The 24,393-nt window shown below is 42.6% G+C and overlaps 1 protein-coding gene across 4 annotated transcripts; it reads left to right on the top strand.

Annotated features, from left to right (window-relative positions):
• Positions 1–654: 654 nt before the first annotated feature.
• On the top strand, positions 655–24,059 carry LOC139391827 (nuclear pore complex protein Nup153-like). 4 transcript variants are annotated; one of them, XM_071139400.1, is made up of 21 exons: positions 655–873; positions 11,906–12,122; positions 12,328–12,600; positions 12,841–13,013; positions 15,130–15,258; positions 15,387–15,503; positions 15,799–15,843; positions 15,934–15,987; positions 16,849–16,977; positions 17,330–17,512; positions 17,715–17,870; positions 18,124–18,228; positions 18,407–18,491; positions 18,593–18,694; positions 18,880–19,458; positions 19,646–19,837; positions 20,006–20,863; positions 21,072–21,365; positions 21,589–21,843; positions 22,003–22,186; positions 22,431–24,059. In XM_071139400.1, exons 1-21 carry the CDS (start codon positions 655–657, stop codon positions 22,519–22,521), a joined length of 4,440 nt encoding a protein of 1,479 aa, XP_070995501.1. In that variant the 3' UTR covers positions 22,522–24,059. The 4 variants fall into 4 exon arrangements, with proteins under 4 accessions (XP_070995501.1, XP_070995504.1, XP_070995502.1 ...); XM_071139403.1 differs by having other exon boundaries at positions 758–873; positions 11,909–12,122; positions 12,841–12,980; XM_071139401.1 differs by having other exon boundaries at positions 758–873; positions 11,909–12,122.
• Positions 24,060–24,393: the final 334 nt, after the last annotated feature.

Genomic DNA, 24,393 nt, shown 5'->3' with positions numbered 1-24,393 from the left:
ACTCAATAAGTTAAAGTTATACATGTATATTGAAAGTCAGAATTCACATTTTTTCTATGAGGATTTGTAGAAATAATTCCAGGCCTTAAATGTTTAGAATGTCATGGTGACCTATTTTGTTCAGGTGAGTGTGTGAAAGGTAATGTGATTAACCTTTGATTTTATACAAGCATTAAGAGTGCATGTGTTTTTATATGAATGATGTGAACCGCACACTGTTGCAAGATAATGTATATGACTATAGCTTTCTAATAAATAATTAAAACATGACACAGTCATTATTTAAAACATGACAGTCTCTTGTGGTCCTTTGTTTAAGACCAATTTGTACCAGCTGGTGGTAGCAGAGAGTCAGGTAGCAGAGGATCATTTTGATCAGTCTTACTACTGGACTGGAGTGATTAAAAAAATAAAATGTTTCCATTAATCTCCCATGCATTGTGTATTGAATAAATGACACTGATAAAATAATGCATGCGTACACATATTTTGAGGATCTGAGTCTAGTGCAACTGTTTTAATTTGTTCATTTTTCATTGGGAAATGTACATCACATTTTTAAGTCTGTTAATTTCCTTTGTCACTCATATATCTGATATTTATAGGTTTCAGGGGCACTACGTAAATAAACCCTGAAGAGGCTCACAAGTGTGAATGCCTAAACTGCATTTCCCATGGTTCTCTTTTAACTTGAAGCTTCCTTCCAAGAGGACTGAGTCGCTGAACTCTATGGTTAATGCTATGACAGGACAGTTGGAACAGCTATCCGGTGCCGAGTCGATATTCAATCTAGCCATGGCGGCCACGGGTGGAGGGAAAATTAGAAGCAGAAGATGTCATAGCGCTTCGAAACCTTACGCCAAAAGCAAACAGGTAAATAAAATGACCGTGTTCGTATGAATGTTCCACATTGAAGGATAGCATGTAGTTTCTTGACAGTTGTCTTTTCGCTCTTGTGTTATTGTTTTCTTGGAGACATTTTGTGTGGCCTAGTCTTAGCGCTCATGGCCTCCACGCTGTGTCAAGGAAACGAGCAAGCTAGCGAAGTGAGAAACATTTAGCCGGTTCAGGGAACTAACGTGTTACTAGCCAGGTAACCGGTGTCTATCTTTTAAAACGGTAAAGACTAACGATAGCCATCGTTATTTAACACAGTCTTGTAGAAATATTGAAATGCACTAGTTTATATGTAGTAACGTTACTGGCTTCTTGTCAAGTTTGCGTTGGCTACATGCGTAGCTATTCAAACTAGCAAGCAGTCGACAAGTAGCTAACGTTAGCTAGATTTAGCAAGCATCCGAAATTAGCTAACTACCTAGCTAGTTTTGCGTTGTCTCTTTGCCTACATTGATATGCAACGTAAACTATGGAATATCATATCAGTTGTGATAAGTTGATAGTATCTCCCAATTCAATAATGTATATATTTTCTATTTTTAAGACATTTGGCGTTGGTCTTTGTCATTTCATAGCCGGTTAGGTCATAATGTGTAGCTGGTGCGCAATGCTAGTTAGCATTGCTAACTAGCTAATTTCAGAACCGTTTCAAGTGACCACATGGTTGACTGGTTCAATACTACCTAAACGTTGGAGGCTAGATCGGGTTTTAACATTATCATTACTTGGTTACAATCTACTAAGGCAACATAAATAAAATATCAACATTAGGCCGTGATAGTAGTCAGTTTCCAGATTTCTTAAAAACAAGGCAATATCATGTTCATCTCAAAAGGGGCATAAATGTGAGGCGGTGTGGAAACGTAGCTAACCAGTCGTAGCCTAGCCTGGGGCATTGAGCTCATTTGAGGACAGTGGACTAGAGGTTTTCCAGGGTCCAAAAAGTTGGACCCCATGACAATCGTAACCGAACCGGATAATACAATGCTTTAAAAGGGCGAACCGGGCCCGATAACAATCAGACCAAACAATACGGTTCAAACCTCATGTCTCTATCATCTGTTAAAGTTATTGTAGTTTTAAACATTGTAGGGTGAGTAAGTGGTCAAATCTGGAAAATAGCATTGTTAGCTAGGCTGGATGCTGTGCGAGAATTAGTTGAACTAGTCCTCTTCTTGGAGGTAAGATCGATTTTGAGACATAACATGTAGCATCTTAATATTCTACCAAATTCTTCTCATATTAATGCAAAAATCTTATTTTTAGGCTTGTTTTTGTGAGAGATCTTCTCTCTGTGAAATGTCAACGGAGCACTGAGTGTATCACAAGCTTTAGATTCTCAAAGCCTTTTACACAGTGGTGGGAAAAGTATGCAATTGTCATAAAAGTAAAAGTAAAGATACCTTAATAGAAAATTACTCAAATACAAAGTCACCCAGTAAAATACTAGAGTTAAAGTATTTGGTTTGAAATGTGCTTAAGAATCAAAAGTAAGTGTAAAATTATTTCAAATTCCTTATATTAAGCAAACCACAGCACATCCCTTGTTTTTTAATTTTTTTTTTACAGATAGCCAGGGGAACACTCCAACAATCAGACACAATTTACAAACAAAGCATTTGTGTTGAGTTATTCTGCCAGATCAAAGGCAGTAGCGATGACCAGGGATGTTCTCTTGATAAGTGTGTGAATTAGGTCATTTCCTGTTCTGCTAAGGATTCAAAATGTAACGAGTGTAAGGAAACATGCAGTATATTTTCATTAGGAATGTAGTGAAGTAAAAGTTGTAAAAAATACCCCCAAAAACTACTTTACAGAATTCAGATTCTCTCATGTTAAAGGTAGACTCAACAAAACAATGTTGCCATGAGCAGCACCACAGATATTGAGATGAGTGAGATGCAAGACTTCACTCTGTCACAGAGTATGTGCACAGGTTCGCTTAATGAAGTTCACAGCGTGCTAGCCAGGGCACCAAAACGGAATTTGAGCCTTGTGTTTCAACGCTCTTAGTTGTTGCAGAAATTGACCCACTTTGCTGTTTACTTTCTGCATCTACGTCATACAGCTGAGTCTACCCTTTTAATATTTTTTTTTGTAAAATGAGGAAACAACTTTGCAGACGATCATCATATGTAAAATCCCCAAAAGTTGCTGCGTGAAAGTGGCACTACTCTGTCGAGTGCTTTTTATTATTTTACTAAGTCTGGCATTTTGGATATAATGTTCATATGTTAGAAAGACCCCAGTGAACGATTTAGAACATGAAGAATGATATTTGTATTGGTCAAATTTATTTTAGAACACAAGGAAGTGAAATGGCATCACCAAAGCACCATTTCACCCACTCTAGGTGAAGTGGGAGGACAACTTGAAACTTGAAACAGGCAAATGTTTACTGATTTCTCAGGAGGGAAAGGGGAAGTCAGATCTGTGGAAGACATTTGACATAGTTGTGGGAAATACTGGAGATCAAGAAAATAGGGTATATGAGCGAGCGCTGTGAGTATTATGTGTGCCAAACAGGTGCTGTTAGATTACGATATATTTTCGGACCATTTGGAACAGTGTAAACACAAAATAAATGATGTATACAAGAGTCTGTTCTAATGTAGGTAAATAATATATATTACTGTATAAAGCCTTAATTACAGCAAATACAAAAAAAGGTTGCATGCATTCGTGAACTGCGGTTTATCTTGTTTTGGATAATTATTCAAAGCTTCCTTTGTTAATTAATTTTAAAACGGAAATACTCGATTGCATTTCAAAGCATGAATGACTCATATGCTGTGTGATGACATGGGGCTCCCGAGTGGTGCAGCGGTCTAAGGCACTGCATCTGTGCTAGAGGCGTCACTACAGACCGTGGTTCTATTCCAGGGTTGATTGATACAGTAGCATATTTATTGAAATATCGTCCTAAGTAGGAAGACTAAACAGCACACGCTCTTACACGCTGACCAGGCCGTTTGCGTCATGTATGCGAGCGTTGCATAGTTAATGTACACATGTTATTCAATCATTGCACCCACACTGCTCGCATGCGTCAACGTAGCCAGGCACTAAAATATAACTTGGTTCTATTTGTGACACTTGACGTGCTGCAAGTCCTGCCTCTTCCTTCTCCTCATTGGTTTTGAGTCGCATATACCCACGTGGGTGATTGAAAGATGAACTGAGGTTCACACTCCAGTTCAGTTGGTTTATGTTAAGGCACCTTAAAATTGGTTGCCAACCACCATATAAAGTCCAAAGCAGAAGAAGCCTGAGGGAAGGAGGAGAGATTACTAGAAACCTACTCTGTTGACCATTTTATCTGTGGATTAATTGTCAGAGTAGAGGACCTTGTGCATTTCAGGTAAAATAACAACCCAGTGTTTATGTCCCAGGACAAATTAGCTAGTAATACATTTATTGTTTTAGAAACAATACAAAGCATGCTCATCTGTTTTGTTGGTGTAATTTTAGCAGGGGAAAAAAACATTATGGCTGGTAGATTATTATTATTATTTATCTACCTGTCATGTAATTTTAGGCCCTGCCAACAATCAACCAGTCAATTAAGGTGTCAGACCTAATTTTAACATCACTATTTTTGACCACACATTTGATTAATAAAATATTTAATCAATCTTCCTCAAATGAAGGGGATGATAATGCAATCTTTGCAAGAGGGAGGGAATCTGATTACATTGGTCCTCAACTCGTAGCTCAGTCTTTTCATGGGGAATTGATCTGCTGGCCTAGAAAGTTAGTTTCCCATCCCTGTTCTATGTCATATCAGTGTCCAGATTTCCAGGAACATAAAACACCTTGACATGAAATGCCACAGTATGTTTTCATAAGTCAAAACATGTCTGTAAATGTTTTCAGTTGACAGGAACAATGCACCATTTTGGAGTTTATTATAAAGTCATTTTATCAATAGCCTGTGGGGACTTTTAGATTGGCTATTGGAAAGTGAAGGCCAGAAGCCCTCCAGCAGAAAAAAAACAAAGAGGACGTGTTAGGCCAAACTAGTGGAATATTTGACTGGAGTTCACTTCAGACCAGTGAACTCGAACTTCCAGTTAGGGTTATGTTTGTGTAGGCCTACATGTCAGCTGCACATTCCACTTACTTGGTTGGACCCCACACGCATTAATTGTGCTTTTCTTCCGTCAGCTGGGAAGTTTTTGGTGAGGGAAGCAGTAGGCCTACTCACTTTTAAATGGACATGTAAAAGTTATGAACTGTGTCATCTAGAGGCCGACCGATTTCAAGTTTTCATAACAAACGGAAATCTGTATTTTTAGACACTTAAAAACAAAACAATTATTTTTTTTACACCTTTTTATTTAACTAGGCAAGTCAGTTAAGAGCACATTCTTATTTTCAATGACGGCCTTGGAACGGTGGGTTAACTGCCTTGTTCAGGGGCAGAACGACAGATTTTTACCTTGTCAGGTCTGGGATTCAATCTTGCAACCTTACAGTTGACTAGTCCAACGTTCTAACCACCTGCCTCTCATTGCACTCCACGAGGAGTCTGCCTGTTACGCGAATGCAGTAAGAAGCCAAGGTAAGTTGCTAGCTAGCATTAAATTTATCTTATAAAAAACAATCAATCAATCATAATCACTAGTTAACTACTCATGGTTGATATTACTAGTTTATCTAGTATGTCCTGCGTTGCATATAATCGATGCGGTGCGCATTCTCAAAACAGGACTGTCGTTGCTCCAACGTGTACCTAAACATCAATGCCTTTCTTAAAATCAATACACAGAAGTATATATTTTTAAACCTGCATATTTAGCTAAAAGAAAGGTCCAGGTTAGCAGGCAATATTAACCAGGTGAAATTGTGTCACTTCTCTTGCGTTCATTGCACGCAGAGTCGGGGTATATGCAACCGTTTGGGCCGCCTGGCTCGTTGCGAACTAATTTGCCAGAATTTTATGTAATTATGACATAACATTGAAGGTTGTGCAATGTGACAGGAATATTTCGACTTATGGATGCCACCCGTTAGATAAAATACGGAACGGTTCCGTATTTCACTGAAAGAATAAACGTTTTGTTTTCGAGGTGATAGTTTCCGGATTCTACCATATTAATAAAGGCACGTATTTCTGTGTGTTATAATTAAGTCTATGATTTGATAGAGCAGTCTGACTGAGCGGTGGTAGGCACCAGCAGGCTCGTAAGCATTCATTCAAACAGCACTTTTGTGCAGTTTGCCAGCAGCTCTTTGCAATGCTTCAAGCATTGAGCTGTTTATGACTTCAAGCCTATCAACTCCCGAGATTAGGCTGGTGTAACTGATGTGAAATGGCTAGCTAGTTAGCGGGGTGTGCGCTAATAGCATTTCAAACGTCACTCGCTCTGAGACTTGGAGTAGTTGTTCCCCTTGCTCTGCATGGGTAACGCTGCATCGAGGGTGGCTGTTGTCGATGTGTTCCTGGTTCGAGCCCAGGTAGGGGCGAGGAGAGGGACGGAAGCTATACTGTTACACTGGCAATACTAAAGTGCCAATAAGAACATCCAATAGTCAAAGGTATATGAAATACAAATGGTATAGAGCGAAATAGTCCTATAATAACTTCAACCTAAAACTTCTTACCTGGGAATATTGAAGACTTATGTTAAAAGGAACCACCCGCTTTCATATGTTCTCATGTTCTGAGCATGGAACTCAAACGTTAGCTTTTTTACATGGCACATATTGCACTTTTACTTTCTTCTCCAACACTTTGTTTTTGCATTAGTTAAACCAAATTGAACGTGCTTCATTATTTTTTTAGGCTAAATTGATTTTATTGATGTATTATGTTTAAAATAAGTGTTAATTCAGTATTGTTGTAATTGTCATTCTTACAATTTAATCGGCATCGGCTTTTTTTGGTCCTCCAATAATTATATCGGTATCGGCGTTGAAAAATCATAATCGGTCGACCTCTAGTGTCATCACAGCAGCTGGTTTCAGGTTATTGTCCTTGGAGGGAGGGAAAATTACGAGGGAAATCACTTTGCTTTCATCCCACCTTGTTGAATTTAACACGAAGCGTCCTCTCACGAAGCGTCCTTCTTACAGATTGGACCTCCCTTTTTAAAAATGCATTGGTAATAGATTTTTCCCACATGCCATTGACACTTTGCTATATACTGAACAAAAATATAAACGCAACAATTTCTATGATTTTACTGAGTTACAGTTCATATAAGGAGATCACTCAATTGAAATAAATAAATTAGGCCCTAATTTATTGATTTCACATGACTGGGCAGAAGTGCAGACATGGGTGGGCCTGTGAGGGCAAATAAAATTTGTTTTCCCCACAAAAGGGCTTTATTACAGACAGAAATACTCAGTTTCATCAGCTGTCCTGGTGGATGGTCAGACAATTCCACAGGTGAAGAAGCTAGATGTGGAGGTCCTGGGCTGGTTAGTGGTTAAACGTGGTCTGGTTATGAGGCTGGTTGGACGTACTGCAAAATTCTCTAAAATGACATTGGAGGTGGCTTATGGTAGTGAAATTAACATTAAATTCTCTGGCAACAACTTTGGTGGACATTCCGTCAGCATGCAAATTGCACGCTCCTTCACAACTTGAGACATCTGTGGCATTGTTTTGTGTGACAAAACTGCATATTTTAGAGTGGCAAAGGAGAAATGTTCACTAACAGGGATATAAACAAGTTTGCTCACAACATTTTAGAGAAATAAGCTTTTTGTGTGTATGAAAAAATTCTGGGATCTTTTATTTTACCTCATGAAACATGGGACCAACACTACATGTTGTGTTTTATATTTTTGTTCAGTATAGTTAGGCCTACCAGGCTAGTTGTCTTTAACTTAACTCTATTGATGCACCTGAGCATCAGCCGAATTAACATTTAAAAAAAATACCTATCAAATGTTTAAGCTAGAGAATTTTATTTTTATTTATTATTATTATTTTTTTTAAACATAGGCAGCTTGAGACACAGCCAATGTTGGCCTTCCGCATCTGCAGTGGAATGTATAGCAGAGCCAAAGCGCTGTTTGTCAGACCAGGAGACGAAAAACCGGTTATCTCACGAAAACATCTGTAGCGTCCGAATGGTGTGGCCAACTAACTAATATGGAAAGGTGACACTCTCACAACCCCCCCCCCCCCCCCCCCGAGGCTTAGTCTTTTAGAGGTTAAACCTGTGTGGTCTGTATACAGGATGTGTCAGAACAGGCCTATTGTGGTGTGACACAGTCAGCTCTTTCAGTCATATAGGAAATAATGAACATTGCATTTACATCTGTTTGTGTGGAACCCCGAGCCAGTGTTTACAGGGTTTGGGGTCTGTATATTTAGCTATGTTGACCACTTGACCGGTCTGCTTTTGTAGTGGTCCTAAATTATGATTTATGGTTGTGCTGGCACATGTTAAGGGACAGATGCAAGTTCAACTGGTGTTCTGTATTACCTTGCACACATTTGAAATGGCAAAAATAATTATCTTCCTTTTTTTATGAAACACTACAATCTGAGTCAGACACATTGTCCAGTTTGAATAGCCTAGCAGCTCATTGGTTAACTTCTGTCAATAGGCCTTATGCACATTCCATGATCGAACGTTCTAAACACACTTCCTATCGGTTTGGCAATTTCCGGTCAGTCTAGTTGTTATCGACGATATGACGTTACTACCACTATGTCGCAGTTTTTTTACTAGGTGTCTTCAAGACTTGCCTCAAATTAATATTGTACATCGAATTGTTACATCAGCCTCCGAGACTCCAGCTAGCAAGAATGAAAAGGGGTTCAAGATGTATATAGGAAGCTACATAGACAACTATGAAGGTGAGTACCAAGTCAGTGACAGATATAACGTTAGCTAGCTACAATCATTAGCTGGCTAATTTAACTAACTGTAGCTAGCTAGTTACTTCGTAAAATGATCTAACTTTGACAGAATCTACCTGAGAATGTATTTTTGTTAGCTTGGTTAAGTTATGCTTGCTAGCTATATTTGCTAGCTAAAAATAATTGTTATTCGTGTCTTCTACACAAAAATACATTGACGGGAGATCACCGTGAGGGCTGCCTGCCACAGGTCCATGAGGAAGAGTGAAAAGCCGCACAGCATGAGAGTAGGGAAAGGTTATAGATAGCTACTAGGGACCTTGTTAAACATCTCCTGTGAGACACTGTCATCATGGTCAAAATGTGTTGGAGACAGTGTCAACGTTTAATCTTATCAGTAGGTAGATATTAAGGATGGGTCCCAATCACAATTTAGAATTGCCCACTTAACAGGTTATTTGGCTAAGATCTGTTATGCAGTGTTTGGTAGTTTTGTTACTGAAACACAATGTGTTCCTGTATAGTTAAATGAGCCCCTGGTTAAGAAGACTAGACACTACTATGTTTATTGTTATTCATTCTCACTTCAGTCTTCCATCACACTTATCTTCACAGATGGTGTTAAGCACTCCGTACCAGTGATAGTGGTCCAAAGCCACTGCTCCTGTGTTGCAGGAAGTGCTCTGTGTATGCAGACCATGGAGATGAAGAGGGGGCTAGCCATGGAGCCAGTGGCTGTACAGGAGTACTGCACACTGAAGAATGTTAACTTCTTTCCATGTGGCTTCGTATTGCACTAAGATGCTCCGTGGTTAGGATCCTCTCCAGATGGAATCATATTTGATTCCAGTGTGAGATCACACTTTGGACTCTTAGAGGTCAAGTGCCCAAATTTACCAAGTTATATTGACTGCCCTTACCTGAAGATGCAGAATGGAGAGCTGATGTCCTTACCTGTAGATACAGAATGGAGAGCTGATGTCCTTACCTGAAGATGCAGAATGGAAAGCTGATGTCCTTACCTGTAGATACAGAATGGAGAGCTGATGTCCTTACCTGTAGATACAGAATGGAGAGCTGAAGTTGAAGAGATCTCATGCTTACTACTGGCAGGTGCAAGGTCAAATCCTTCTCACAGGTTGTAGCTGGTGTGGCTTTGTCAGCTGTGCACAAGGGGACATCCTAGTTGAAAGGATATATAAAGATCTACAGGTTTCAAAAACTATAAGAGAGAAGGTTGACCACTTTCATTTTTACCACTACCTGCAGAAGTGTCTCTCGCACCTGAATGGATCCCCTGCATGGGTGCCAAATTTAATGGTTTTATGAAAAATAAGTATTGATGTTCCTGTGAAGAAATGTACAGTAGATTAGATTTGTAAAAAAAAAAAATGTATTTCAGCAAATGTTCAACAGTTCAGTTAATCAATTACACATCTCTAACATTGTATTCAATCTTGCATTCTGGTTATTCTGTGTTTTACTCATTGCCTAATTAAAGCCAATACAAGCTCCACACAAACTGATATTCACTACAACACAAATTATTGATACATGTCATAGATAAACAAATTATTATTTTGCTGCTAGCAAATAAACATATGTACATTTACACTGGCTTGGCCCATGCTCTGACCAAAGGTCTGTTTTGAAAGTTGACCGACAGGCACGCCACTGCAAATAATTGGTTGATGCTGCCTGAGATGGTCAGGGGGATGACCGTGTCAAACAGCTTGTGCACCTTTACTCTGCGGATCATTCTTTCAACGTGCACTCTCAGCCTGGCAATGGATTGGGTCTCCCTAACCTCCCTGACCTTGCACCTGCCAGTAGTTGTCTATGTAGCTTCCTATATACATCTTGAACCCCTTTTCATTCTTGCTAGCTGGAGTCTCGGAGGCTGATGTAACAATTCAATGTACAATATTAATTTGAGGCAAGTCCTGAAGACACCTAGTAAAAAAACTGCGACATAGTGGTAGTAACGTTATATCGTCGATAACAACTAGACTGACCGGAAATTGCCAAACCGATAGGAAGTGTGTTTAGAGCGTTCGATCATGGAATGTGCATAAGGCCTATTGTACGCCTCCATACCATCTCACTGTTTCAACCACACACACAAGTGCTTCCTGGGAGAACAATGAGAGCAGATTTCTGGCACAGTCCTGTGGTCTCATGGCCCCATTCACAGGAGTAATGCAGCGTCTTTAAATCCCTAGAATCACAAAGGCCTGCGAGCACTAACTGACCCAGAGAGGGGTCTGAGAGGCTGGGGCTGGTACATAGGTTAATTAGACTTATCTAGAGCAGCAGTTCATAACTTTTTCCATTCCGGGACCATCACAGTCAAAATCTCTTGAGAGCTACCATTCGCAGTGGCACTTTTTTTTTATTTTACCGCTATATCTTGCCGGTCACTTTTAGCAGTCAATGTAACTAATTAAAGGCTTATTATAATTATAAACAATTTGCCTTGTGATAAGTCATGTAAAATTGATTGTTTACACTGGTCTTTGCTTGGTAAAAACTGTGTGGATATCTGCTCTGCACTCGACTGGTGGTTTTTACAGATGAGCAGAAGTGAAGTGGAGCATATGGTCGTTATCAGGAGTCAAAAGCTACCAGGAGACTGGGCGGTGTGCGAGCTACCTTCTTTTTACAGTTGCTCTTTATTGCTGCGGCAAAATTTAACTTGGGCCTGAGGCTCCTGCAGACCTGTTCTAAAAGGACATTTAGTGTAGTTAATGAAGCTGTAGAGCACTTCAGGACCGTTTTTGTGATATTGATTTAAAGACAGGAAGCATCTTCCTCTGGCTTGTATATAAGCCTAGATCTCCTGTAGAAGGATGTGTGTGTTATAGCATTAGACCTGTGCTGCGTCAGACTCCTCTGACCCACTTTTCACTGAGAGCTTGAGTAAGTAGGGCTTCGCTTGAGAGGAATTACTTTCCTGTGCGCCCACTGCTCGCTCGCTCTCTCTCTATTGTTACCTAGTGACACTTTCATCATTGGTGGGGTTTGTCTTTTTTCAAATGTGTTGCCCTGAATGAATTTGTATTTTGCTATAATGTGTAACACTAGACGTTCATCACGGTTTTATTTTGTTTTGGAAAGTTTCACTATTGTGTTAAATGTCTCCCTTTATTCTCTCCATCCCGCTCTCCACTTTCTCTCCACCAGCAGCAGCCTGGCCTGATTAGTCGAGTGACAGACACGGTCAAGAGCATCGTTCCTTCTTGGCTGCAGAAATACTTCAGGAATGGGGAGGCTGCAGAGGGGGGAGGGGCCGTAGTGGGGGCGGAGCAGAACAGCCAGGCCCCTCCCCCAAATGGCAGCGAGGAGGTAGCACCACGTCCTGATGGACGGGACACTCCGGAGCCCGGTACCAGCAATACAGGTTAGTAGATATGGTGTCAGCCAATCAGCATTTAGGGCTCCAACCACCCAGTTTATAATATTTGTTAATGTTTCATATTTTGTGTTAGGATTGTAAAAGCCTAATTCCAGTAGTTGGACTTGCCTTGGGACTTATGTGCAATTTTGAACCTCAAAATATGTATCAACCCATCTTAACCCTAGTCATTTCTCCTCAACACCCCCAGAACCTTCGACAAGCAGGGCATCCCTGAACTTCCAGGATGTCCTGTCGAGGCCCCCCCTCAACCGCTCTCACCTCCACTTCCCCTCCTTGGACACCTCCCTGGCCCGCAGGGGCCCCAGCTCTCTCTTCTCCCAGCCCTCCACCTCCTCTGCCCCCTTCGTTGGGGCCTCGCCCAGCTTCTCCCTTGTCAAAGAGATCAAGGACAACAGCTCACAGCACGAGGACGACAACATCTCTACCACCAGCGGCTTCTCTTCACGTGCATCAGACAAAGGTAATGTGTGTTGGGGATTGTGTGTGTCAAAAGTACGGAATCCCGTTTTGGCCACTAGCAATCCTGTTGAGGTCTTGAGTCGGCAGAAGAGATTTTTATGGTAGGATGTGGCTTTGAGAAATTATATCCCAAATCTTGAATATAGGATTTTAGGATCTAGTCGGTACTGCTAAAATTCAGTCCTTTGTTGCGTGACACATTTTGTATGAATACTCAAATTTGAATCTTATCTGTCCCCAGATGTACCTAATTCAAAGACCGCATCGCTACCCCAGCTCTGGTCCCCGGAGATGGACCGGACCCACTCTGGGCCTCAGCAGTCCCAGTCCAGTCTCAAGAAGCCTGCGTTCAACCTGTCTGTCTTTGGGACGTCCTCCACTGTGAGTGTCAGTCAGTCAAGTCAGTCCTCCACTGTGAGTGCCAGTCAAGAGTCCACAAACTACTCACTTAGCTACTGATGTTCAGTTGATTTACTTTGACTAGTTGATCATTTACACAAATGTAAGTACCTTTTTAACAGAAAAACCAACATGCATACAGTGCCTATAGAAAGCTTACACCCTAATATTTTTTCCACATTTTATGTTAAGTGGGATTGGTAATGTTTTTTATTTTATTTATTTTTTTAAGTCCTTTGATCTACACAACACTCCCATAATGTCAAACTGAAAAGAAAATTATACAAATTAAATCATTTTTTAGAACTAAGATATAGTCACTGTATAAGTATTCACCCCCTTTGTTTAGGCAAGCCTAAATGAGTTCAGAAGTAAAATTTGGCTTAGCAAATCACATAGTAAGTTATATGGACTCACTCTGTGTAAAATAATGGAGTTTAAATTATTTTTGACTACCCCTTCTGTCCCTCATGCATACAACATCTGTAAGGTCCTTTAAGCACATATTAAACTACAAAGACCAGGGAGCTTTTTGAAAGCCTCATAAAGGGCAGTTGTTGGTAGATGGGTAACAATAACAAATCAGACGCTGAATATCTCTTTAAGCATGATAAAGTTAACAGTTATGCTGTGGGTGATGTATTGAACCACACAGACACATCAAAGATGAAGTTGTCCTTCTGAACTGAGCTGCAGGACCGGAATGAAACTGCTTAGGTATGTCACCATGAGGCCATTTGGTGATTTTAAAATGGCTACGAAGTTCAATGGCTGTGATGGGATAGCTGAGGACGGATTAACATTGTAGTGACTCCACAATAGTGACTGAAATGACAGATTGAAAAGAAGAATACAAATATCCAGAATAAAAAATATTCCAAAACATGCATATGTATGCAGCAAGGCACTAAAGTAATACGTCAAAGGAATCTACTTTTTGCAAAGCCTTATGTTTTGGGGCAAACACAACACATCACTGAGTAACTGCCTTATTTTCAAGCATGGTGGTGGTTGCATCATGGTATGGGTGTTCTTGACATCAAGACTTGGCAGTCTTTGTCGATGGATTTAAAAAAAAAAAACTGGATAAAACAACGTGATGGAGTGTTGTGTATTGAGCTTAGTGGTGGTGGTGGGCATGTTATGGCGTTCATGTTTGCCTGCGCAAATAGCCTAAACTGAAGTTTCTGCCTCTTTATTGGATATTACTTTCACTATGTCACGGAAACAGGCAAAACCTGCTTCAGTCTGATTTACACCAGCCACTGGGAGAGGAATCATCTTTCAGCAGGACGGTAATCAACAACACAAAGCCAAATCTACACTGGAGTTAGTTATCAAGAAGACAGTGAATGTTCCTGAGTAGCCAAGTTACAGTTTCATCTTAAATCTGCTTGAAAACCTATGGCAAGACTTGAACATTGCTGTCCCCAACACCTTGACCAAGATAAAAATAAAATTATATATATATATATATATATGACTCTCAGCTGTAATCGCTGCCAAAGGTGATTCTAACATGTATAGACTCTTACCTAATCAAGGTATATTTAAGCAATGAGGCCCGAGGAGGTGTGCTATATGGCCAATATACCACGGCTAAGGGTTGTCCTTAAGCGCAACGCAGAGTGCCTGGACACAGCCCTTAGCTGTGGTATATTAGCCATAAACCACAAACCCCAAAGGTGCCTTCTTGCTATCATGAACTGGTTACCAATTTAATTATAGCAGTAAAAATAAATGTTTTGTCGGTCTGATATACCACAGCTGTCAGCCAATCAGCATTCAGTGCTCAAACCACCCCATTTATAAGTGTTTTGTATTTAATTAATCTTTAAAAATATTATTTTTCTTCCACTTTGGCATTATAAGAATTTGTTCCCTAACGGACTTGCCTAGTTAATTAAAGGTTCAATTAAAAAAACATTACAAAATTACATTTGTTTTGTCAAGGATCTTCACAAAATACTGACTATTAAATCCCTTTGAATCCCACTTTGTAACAAAATCAAATGTGACGAAATCCAAGGGGGGTGTTGACTTTCTATAGGATCTTGGAAACTCTGGCTTTTGCAGCATTATTTATGATTTGTGTTTTTTAACATTGGGCATTTGTGTTCTTCTCCACTAGTCTACGATGAACAGTTCAGTGCTGAATTCCAGTCAGTTGGGGGATTCCCCCTTCTACCCAGGGAAGACTACCTACGGGGGAGCGGCTGCTGTTAGAACAGCCCGTTCACGCACAGCCATACCTTACCAGGTAGTTCTCTACAACTCAACAATGTTTCCCTATTGATTTTCTCCTAGGCAAGAAACAATATTCTGTGGGAAATGGGTTTGTGAAAAGTGCTGCTATATTTAATTTGACTGCTATATTTTCCCCTCTAGGCTCCATTGCGGAGACAGATCAAGGCCAAGCCTGCTGGGGCTCAGCCCTGTGGGGTGACCAGCGCTACCGCCCGACGCATCCTACAGTCCCTGGAGCGCATGTCCAGCCCCCTCGCTGTGAGTACACATGTTTTAATTGAATATGGAATCCTCAGATTAGCAGGAACAGGGGCTTACTAAGCCTGGCACAATGGTTACAGAACCGTTCTATTTTATTGTGTAGACCTTTCAACCTCAGTCAGCTTTATACTTTACATTTTCTATTTATATTCTATTTCTGGAAAAGTGATTTGAGAAGTGGTGAATCCTCACAAGGAAGTGAAGTTAACATCTCAACTTGGCTACCAAGTAATGGTAAATATTGGTTGTTTATGTTAACAAGTGCATCACAGTTGTGTGTTTGTCTTAACAGGATGCCAAGAGAATCCCCTCTACAGTTTCCTCTCCCTTATCAACAGTAAGTGATGAGTATTTCTCTTTAAACTTTTTAGGTCCTCCATTGTTGTCATTGTCATGATCTCATAGTTATTTCTCCTATGTCCTTCAGTCACTGGATGGCAGCACTCTACACCTTTCACATTTTCAGGCCAAAAAGAAACTGGTAAGTGTATCTTCGAAACACCCTTTACAAAATCTCTTGACACTGATAATTGACATTATGGCTGGTCTCCTCTCCTCTACGTGTGTTTGTTAACCAATTTTCTCCCAGCTGTTTGTCCACAATATTATGAACCCCAACAACTAACATGCACAGCAGCAGCTGAAAGGTCTTGAGCCAAACATTGCGGTTAGTTGGTGTGAACAGTGGTGTCATTGTTAGTTCCTCCTGCCCCTTTTATTCCTGTCTGCTGAAGTTAATGGGTGTCAGGCTGGGGCAGCTGTTCACCATTGCTCTGCTGTGTTTATGCGCTGAGTCTGTGAGCAGGCGTGTGTTTTAAGTAAGCGGGTGTGTGTGAGAGTGAGTGAAGAGTGTGTTTGTAAGCATTTGTGAGCATGTGTGTGTCTTTGTGTTGCTATCTAGTAGGGTTAGCTATGCCAAAGCTGGATGGCTGTCCGTAACTGTTAAATGGTCCAGCTGTGACAGCTGGTCACTAAGCCCTGACAATGGGCCGTTGAGAAGTAAGGGGGTCTGACAAGACTGTCCAGATCCATAGATGGCTTTTTGGGGCAGAAGGCTCGAGGGCTGGTTCCTCTCAATGTTGTGGTCATATTGACTAAGTGCTACCTTTTTTGAGATTTCTCAAGGACCATGCAAACATTTTGTTACAATGAAAGTTTGGCAGTGGTACATGCCAGTTTATTAGAACTTTTATTTGGCCAGATTAATCCAGCTGTGGATAATGGCCATATATGGATTGGAGAGCTGAGACAAACATTTTAATGTTGTACTTTGTGTGTGCTCGCGGGCCTGGGACACCTTGTTTTGAGTATTTATCGGACGTTTTTGTGTGTTCGACTCCAGCTGGACTCTCCCCTCCCCCCAGTCCAGAAGCTGGTGATCCCGGCGGCAGCGTCAGTGTCGGGGAACCGTTCCATGTCGTTCAGGCCCTCTCTGACCCCTGGGGGCGTGGCTCGGACCCCTAGAGACACGGTGAGGACCCCTAGCACCACCTCCACATTAGTCAGCTAATGGCTTCTACGCATCCATCCAACTACCTCAAATTAACTATAGATAATGTGTTGGGAAGTTTTCCCTGAACTCAGACCGTCAATGACTGTTTCTACATGTTGAATCGGGACCAACTACGATGTCCAGCTACTGTGTCCAGCGGCGATCAACTGAGACTACACACCGTGCTGATTAATTTAAGACCTGTCCATAGATGGTTGGATAGATGTGTAGAAGCCTTTACAAACTAAGTCTGTTTTATTCCAGAGTTGCTTTCCAAATTACAGCCAGACTGCTGGTTGTGTTTCATGTTCCACCTCTGCTTTGCCTCCAGCCCACAAGACAATCCCCTCTGATTCCTGAAGCAGTGGCAGGTCCTTCTCAAAGCACAAGCAGCATTCTACCCACCTACCCTCTGTCCAGCACTCCTGCATTCAGCAGCACAGGGTCAGGAGGTGGGAAGATGAAGAGGGAGAGGACCAGCACAAGACCCTCTTCCAAACGTCCTGAAGACCAGGTGGATTCTCCCTTCTCACTCTCTGTGACCCCTCTCCTTTCTGGGGAGAAAAGTTTGGTTTCCCGGCAAATGATAAACAAATGATTTTGGTTCTAAATCTCTTCATAAAAGGTTGAAAGTGAGATTTAAAAATACCCCTTCTGTGTAGAAATGATCTGGTGCTGCATGCTGTTTTAAATACTCCATTTGACTCTCTCTTCAGATCGCTGAGCTATCGGACCTGCCAGCCATCTCGCTCCCCCACAGCCCGTCCTTCAGTCTGCCCAGCTTCAGCTTCTTCCAGCCTCCCACCGCCACAGTCACGCCCACTGCCGCTCTCACTACCTCACCTGTCCTGGAGGAGCCCATCCCTAACAAGGTCCGTCCAGCTCCATTTGCTTACATCCCAAATGGCACCCCATTCCCTATATGGTGCACTACGTCTGACCCTATTCCCTATATGGTGCACTACTTGTGACCAGGCCATTTGGGATGCAGGCTTTGACATTGTGACTTCCACTAGCTTTATTTCAATGTGTTCAGTGTTCATCCTAATAACCATGAAGGCCTAGTGAATAAATAGTGTGACATCTGCTGAAACTGACCTGGATCAGTTGTCGTCTTTATTCCAGGTGCCACCGACTACAGCCCCCTCTACCCCTCCCTCCACACCTTTCACCTTCTCCTCCCCCATCGTCATGGCAACTGCTGCTAGCCCACCGTCCTTCTCCCCGTCTGTAAGTCCCACAGCTTTACTGCAGCTTGAGTATGCCTGCTGTGATGACAGTATTACCCCTATAGAATATTGTTTCTGTTTTTGACACTCAACAGTGAGTTCATATTCTTACTCCTGTACCAGGTATTGAAACCAAACCTTGCACTGTCGGATGTTGGTAATTTTTGTTTGTCTTTCAGTCTGGATTTACCTTCAGTGCACCTGTAGTGAAAACGGGTCTGTCACTATCCAACGGGAAGATGGCCACCCCAGTATTATCAGCAGGTAAGGTTGGATCAACTCCAGGATAAGATCAAGATCCAAACCTTGATGTAAAGGGAAATTAATTTCATAGCTAATAGTTGTTTCCATTGGTGTCTCTGTAGTGAAGCACGCTGCCAGTGAGAGCATGGATGAGTTTGAAGGGCCATATAAACCAGCCAAGGTGTTGAAACAGGGCAGTGTTCTGGACCTCCTGAATGGACCTGGTGAGAATGACCTGTGATGATTTATCTTGATGACTCAAGTCCGTTGCCATAAACTGGTACTCCATCAGCTGTCATGACGGTTATGGCAACTGTTATGTTGCCATTTTAATGGGAGGGTTCAAATAGTGCCATTAGTTTTCTATTTTGTTTTAGTGGTTTTTAACCCCTTGTCTTCTTCTCCATAGGATTTGCCGTTCCTGTTACTCAGACCTCCCCTGTCCCCAAAGCCCACCAGGAGACCCCAGCACTGTCCACCAACACCCCCTCCCTTGGGGACTTGTTCAAAGCAACAACAGGTTCCTGGGATTGTGACGCCTGTGTGGTGCAGAACAAACCCACTGACACCAAGTGTGTGACCTCTGTGACCCCACGACTAAACTCTGGCTCCTCTTTAGCAAAAACCGACAGTATACCCTTGTTGTCCGGGCTGGAGGGTTCCACCACCACCACTACTCCCGCTGCAACTTTTGGGGCCCTGTTCACAAAGCCTGCAGGAAGCTGGGACTGTGACACTTGTCTGGTTCAGAACAAGCCTGATGCTGTCAAATGTGTGGCCTGTGAGACAACCAAGCCTGGGACTGGAGTTAAGGCCACACTGACTATGCCTGCCTTCTTGGAGGCTAAGACTCTGCCCGCTGCTGCCCCACTCCTGGGCTTCGGAGACAAGTTTAAGAAGCCAGAGGGAGCATGGGAGTGTGGCGTGTGCATGGTGCAGAACAAGGCGCAGGACACCAAGTGTGTTTCCTGTGGGATCGCTAAGCCAGGTAGTGAGACGAGAGAACAACCTGGTGCTTATTATTTTATTTTTTAAGTTGCCCCATACTGGTATCTTGGCCAAATGTTCAGTTTACATCAGAAGATCTTCAAGGGAGTGTTTAAATGATGTGAATCTGATGCAAATGTACATGTTTATATTTTTGCTGATCGCTCATATCTTCATCTACCTAACAGGAGCAACGGCTGCGCCTCCATCTCTAACTCCCGCCCCTGTCAGCGCCACTCCTCTACTAGGCTTTGGGGCCCAGTTCAAGAAGTCAGAGGGAGCGTGGGAGTGTGACGTGTGCTGTGTTGAGAACAAGGGAGCAGACAAGGAGTGTGTGGCCTGCCAGACCCCCAAGCCTGGAGCTAAAGTAGAGCCCAAAGGTATATACAGCTGTCAACTGCCATCTTTTTGTGTTCTAGAGGCTTTGTCATTTTAGCGAGATCTTTGATTTTATTGAGGATAGATGTGAAGCCTGAACGTGCTAAGGAAATTCATAAGTATTTTTTATTTTTTTGTAACTCATTAATGTGATCCCTGGTTTCTTTCAGCATTTGGTTCCTCATCGTTTGGTATCCAGTCCTCTTCTGACTCGGGGGGATTCAAGTTTGGCATGGGGGCGTCATCGGACTCTGGTTCTGGGGGCTTCAAATTTGGCGGCACCCTCTTGGACTCCTCATCTTCAGGGGGCTTCAAATTTGGTGCATCTGCCTCATCGGACTCTACCTCGACAGACACCAGCAGCTCTGCAGGCTTCAAATTTGGAGGCTCCTCTGAGGGATGCAAATTTGCAGCTTCAGCTGCTTCCACCCCTGCAGTGGACGAGGGGAAGAAGGCTGAAGCCCCCAGTATGGGTGCCGGGTTCAAATTCGGCGTCGGCGGTGGGCTCTCGTTCGGCACTGCAGCAGCTGCTAGCACGGAGAACGAACCCCCTTACAGTGGGTTCTCCTTTCATCTGGTGGCAACCTCTGATTCCTCCTCCTCTACTTTCAGCCTCCCTGTTTCTACAGAGAATGACAGTGGAGCTTCTACAGAAACCACGACTACCACCACCACAGCAGCAGCGCCTATGTTTGGGAAGCTGGCTGAAGCCAAGGCTACTGCGCTGACCACACCACTAGGGGGCAGCATATTCAGGGAATCACTAGAGAAAGACAAGGCCCCTTCTTTCACCTTTGGGAAGCATGAGAAGGAAGTTGCCTCTATGGGTTCTGGGTTCCTGTTCAGTGTTCCTAGTAAAGAGGGGGTGGCATCAGCTCCATCTACAGGCTTTTCCTTCAGTAAGCCAGACCCACCTAAAGACCAGCCCAATGCACCTGCCTTGGCCTTTGAGAAGCCGGAAGACCAGAGTGAGACCCTAGCAGCAGAAGCCCCTAAGCCCTCATTCAGCTTTGGGCAAAGCACAACAGGTGAGAGGAATACTCTGCTGCAGTAGTTAATATTGTTATTAACCTGTTTTGTATTTGTCGATTTTATGAATGGATGTTCTATGGAATGTATTCTTTTTTTGGTGCTATTTTTATTTTTCACTATTTAACTGTTTGTAATTAATGTAAACACTGTCTACACTTAAACCATGATATAAATCTTCACTTAATTCCATTGTTTTCCTTGTAGATGCTGCAGCCCCAAAGCCAGCATTTGGGTTCATGGCAAGCACCACCACCACCTCTTCTTCCAGCAGCTCTGCCCCAGCCCCCATCCCGGCCCCCAGTACCTTCCTGTTCGGGCAGAGTGCCTCTACTGAGGCCACCCCAGCCAAGTCCTTCTTGTTTGGGCAGAGCCAGGACAGCCTGCCTGCCCCTGCAGTCTCTCTGAACCCTGGCCCGGCTCAGCCCTTCCTGTTTGGGTCTGGACCTAATGCTGCTGCTCCCTCCTTCACTTTTGGAGCAGCGGCACCCTCCACTGCAGGTTGGTTCCCTTTAGGACTTCTTTTAAAGGGGGTTTTCCACCCCTGACGTGCCACTGCATCATTTTACTCATCTGCAATTTATAGAATAACAACTATAGCTGTTAACGGCTTTGACCAATGATTGACCAAATATGTTTTACCACTTTAGCACTCTTGTTTTAGTTGGCTGAAATGTAGTCTGTGAATGATAAAACACTTACCCACCTCTCTCTCTCTGGTCAGCTCCATCAGCAGCCCCTGCTCCGTTTGTATTCAGCCCTGCCTCCTCCACTGGGTTTGGGTCAGGACAAGCTCCTAACTTTGGTCAGGGCACCCCCCATCCCAGTGCCCCAGCGTTTGGTTCCCCTGCTCCGTCCCCCTTCTCTGCCACTGCCTCCCAGCCCCCTGCCTTCGGAGCCAAGCCCAACTCTGTCCCCGTGTTTGGCCACCAAGCCAACTCCACTCCTGCTTTTGGCTCATCCGCCCCCACCACACCAGGTGGGTTACTACTGTCACATTGTTTGGGGCTGTTTTTTGTGTATGTGTGTGATTTCTAAAAAATACATTTGAGCCACTCAGTCTGATTGCAGTGTGATTACATTTTAATCATGCAATGTCAGAGTCCCTTTTTTATGCCTGATGTCATGGTTTTAACAGGTGGAGGTTTCCAGTTCGGCGGAGCCAGTGTGTTCGGCACCTCCAGTAACAGCACAGGGGTGTTTGCTTTCGGAGGGGCACCAGGAGGGTCCCCCGCCCCTTCTGCCACACCCTCCATCGCACCCCAACCCAGTGCACCTGGAAGTGGTTTCAACTTCGCAGCGCCCCCTACCTTTAATATTGGGTGAGTCCAACAGCTCCGACTCCTGAGAAGGGACCATTGGATTGGTGCAAATTCAACTGCCCATATGCACATACATTGGTATTCATATTCTCTCTGAATTTCTGCATGCCCTGGTTTAATGCATGCATTCAGCTATTAGTCCCAATTGTGACGATAATGAATAAAAAAAACCTGCAAGTTATTGGATGTGTGTGTGCTACATTTGAAACAGGTGTTGATGATAATGTCATATCCCCTACTACAGATCAAAGAGCACCACCTTCACTGCAGCTGCCACCGGACAGCACTCAATCCCCGGTCGCAAGATCAAAACAGCCGTCCGACGTAAGAAGTAAAACATCCATCGGACTAGACTTCAAATCAAATCTTGACCCTTTCAAGCAAAGGCAGGACTGCTTCCTCTGGACAAACACTGAAGTACTTAGGGGGTTCATCAGAGCATCCTTCACATGCTATCTGGGGATGTATGGGTTATACTCTGATGTGGGGGGGTGGAGACCTCAAAGAACCTAGAGAGAGGGACCCTTGTTCAGGACATGTCAGACTTAAATAACCTATGACAGCAAAAACAACCACACAATCAAGTGAGACTTCTGCTTAACAAAAGCAAAGATATATATTTTCAACATCTGCAAACGTCAGCTAGAATTTAGGCATGACTTTTTGTGATTAAAATAAAGGCAAAAACTGAAGTTGAAAGTGTAAAAATATTACTGTTGCGTTGATTAGGTTATGAACTGCAAAAGTTCATGCAGAGGTTAATGAGAGCTGTAGGGCAAATCCCAAATGCCACCCTATTCCCTATGTAGTGCACTTCATTTAACCTGAGTTTGAAGCAGTGCACAACATGGGGTATGGGATAGGGTACCATTTGAGACGTAGCCATGTTGTCAATGGCGTGTATGCTGTATGTACAGGTTTCTGTGTGCTGAATGACGCGTGCTTGTTATCCGTGTACAGATTTGAGGTGTGTTTTGGTTTCTTTGTACATGCTGAGATGTGTGTGTCTGTGGCATGTGTATAAACTGAACGTACGTGTCATTCGTGGCAGCGGCCGTCAGACGGTCGAAGGTGAGAAACATGAATGTGTTTCAAATGGTGGAAGTGAGGGGAGGGTGGGGAAGGAGAGGACCGTTACTCCTGCGCTGTGGAGGTTGGGGACGGAGGCTTATGCCTGAAGTTTCCTCCGACTTTGTAAATCTGTAGTTCCAAATCTGTTCTTATTCTTTTGTGGGGGTTTTTACCCCTCCCTCTGTCGGTCTCCATCTCCTTAATTTTCATATTCTCTCCCCTTTATTCTGATTCATATTCTCTGTCTGCCTCTCTTAATTGGCCTTTGAATATTATTATAAAAACCTGTAAATAGTGTTTGTTTTTTATCTGTGAAGTTGAATGTGTAATGTCGCGTTTACGTGCTTGTCGGCACTAGGAAATTTCCGACTTGTTGGTTTTAGTTAGTTACATGCAGCGTTCAACCAGTTAGCGAGTCAAATGTCCACGTTCCCGACTAGCACGTGAACGTGGCATTAAATCAACTCTGCGTTCAGCATTTTGTCATTTAGAATTTATGTAAATCCCTATATTCAAAGTTGCCTGAAATCCATTTAAAAAAAAATTTAAATGCAAATTGGGATCCTTTGAAGACTAAAGGTATATTGGCTTTTCTGATCCACTTTTGTTTGGACCAAAACCAGTATTGTACAAAGCATTAGTATATATTTTTTTATTGCTTGTTTAAATGGACTAGGGTGACTTTGGATAATAAGGAAGTCAATTTAATTTTAAAGCCATGATTCTTACTGGATGAGTGACACAATAACAACCATGGGTAATTGCCATCAATAAAACCATTAAAACGTATCATTCCTTTTGACAGAAGTTTTTTTATAAGGAACTAGTATATCAAGAGAAAAATAACAAAACCAGGGTGCCAATTTCGTGAACTCTCAATAATGCTAATTTAACAATGGTATATGATTTCGGGGAGCCACATCTCCCCTGAATGCAACAACTTTGGGGTTCTCTCAATAATGCGAATTTATCAATGTTATATGAAAATTAACGCCATTTTTATTTCTACATGGCTGCACAAAGTCTCCCTGTCCACTCAGTAGTGCTGAGCTCCCTTAAAATGCATAGATTTGTTTGCCATGTGTCCTTGATTAAAAATAGCCAATGCCTCTATTCCAATGCTTTAGATTTACCAT

Source organism: Oncorhynchus clarkii, chromosome 32, assembly GCF_045791955.1.
Source record: "Oncorhynchus clarkii lewisi isolate Uvic-CL-2024 chromosome 32, UVic_Ocla_1.0, whole genome shotgun sequence".
Taxonomy (NCBI): domain Eukaryota; kingdom Metazoa; phylum Chordata; class Actinopteri; order Salmoniformes; family Salmonidae; genus Oncorhynchus; species Oncorhynchus clarkii.
Note: the sequence above shows the minus strand (reverse complement) of the source record. Positions and strands in the feature narration are given on the sequence as shown.

Coding starts and splice junctions, on each gene's coding strand:
- LOC139391827 (XM_071139400.1), top strand. CDS start 655: ATGCCTAAACTGCATTTCCCATGGTTCTCTTTTAACTTGAAGCTTCCT. Junction 874..11,905: donor CTTACGCCAAAAGCAAACAG/GTAAATAAAATG, acceptor TCTCTCCACCAG/CAGCAGCCTGGCCTGATTAG. Junction 18,695..18,879: donor GGACCTCCTGAATGGACCTG/GTGAGAATGACC, acceptor TCTTCTCCATAG/GATTTGCCGTTCCTGTTACT.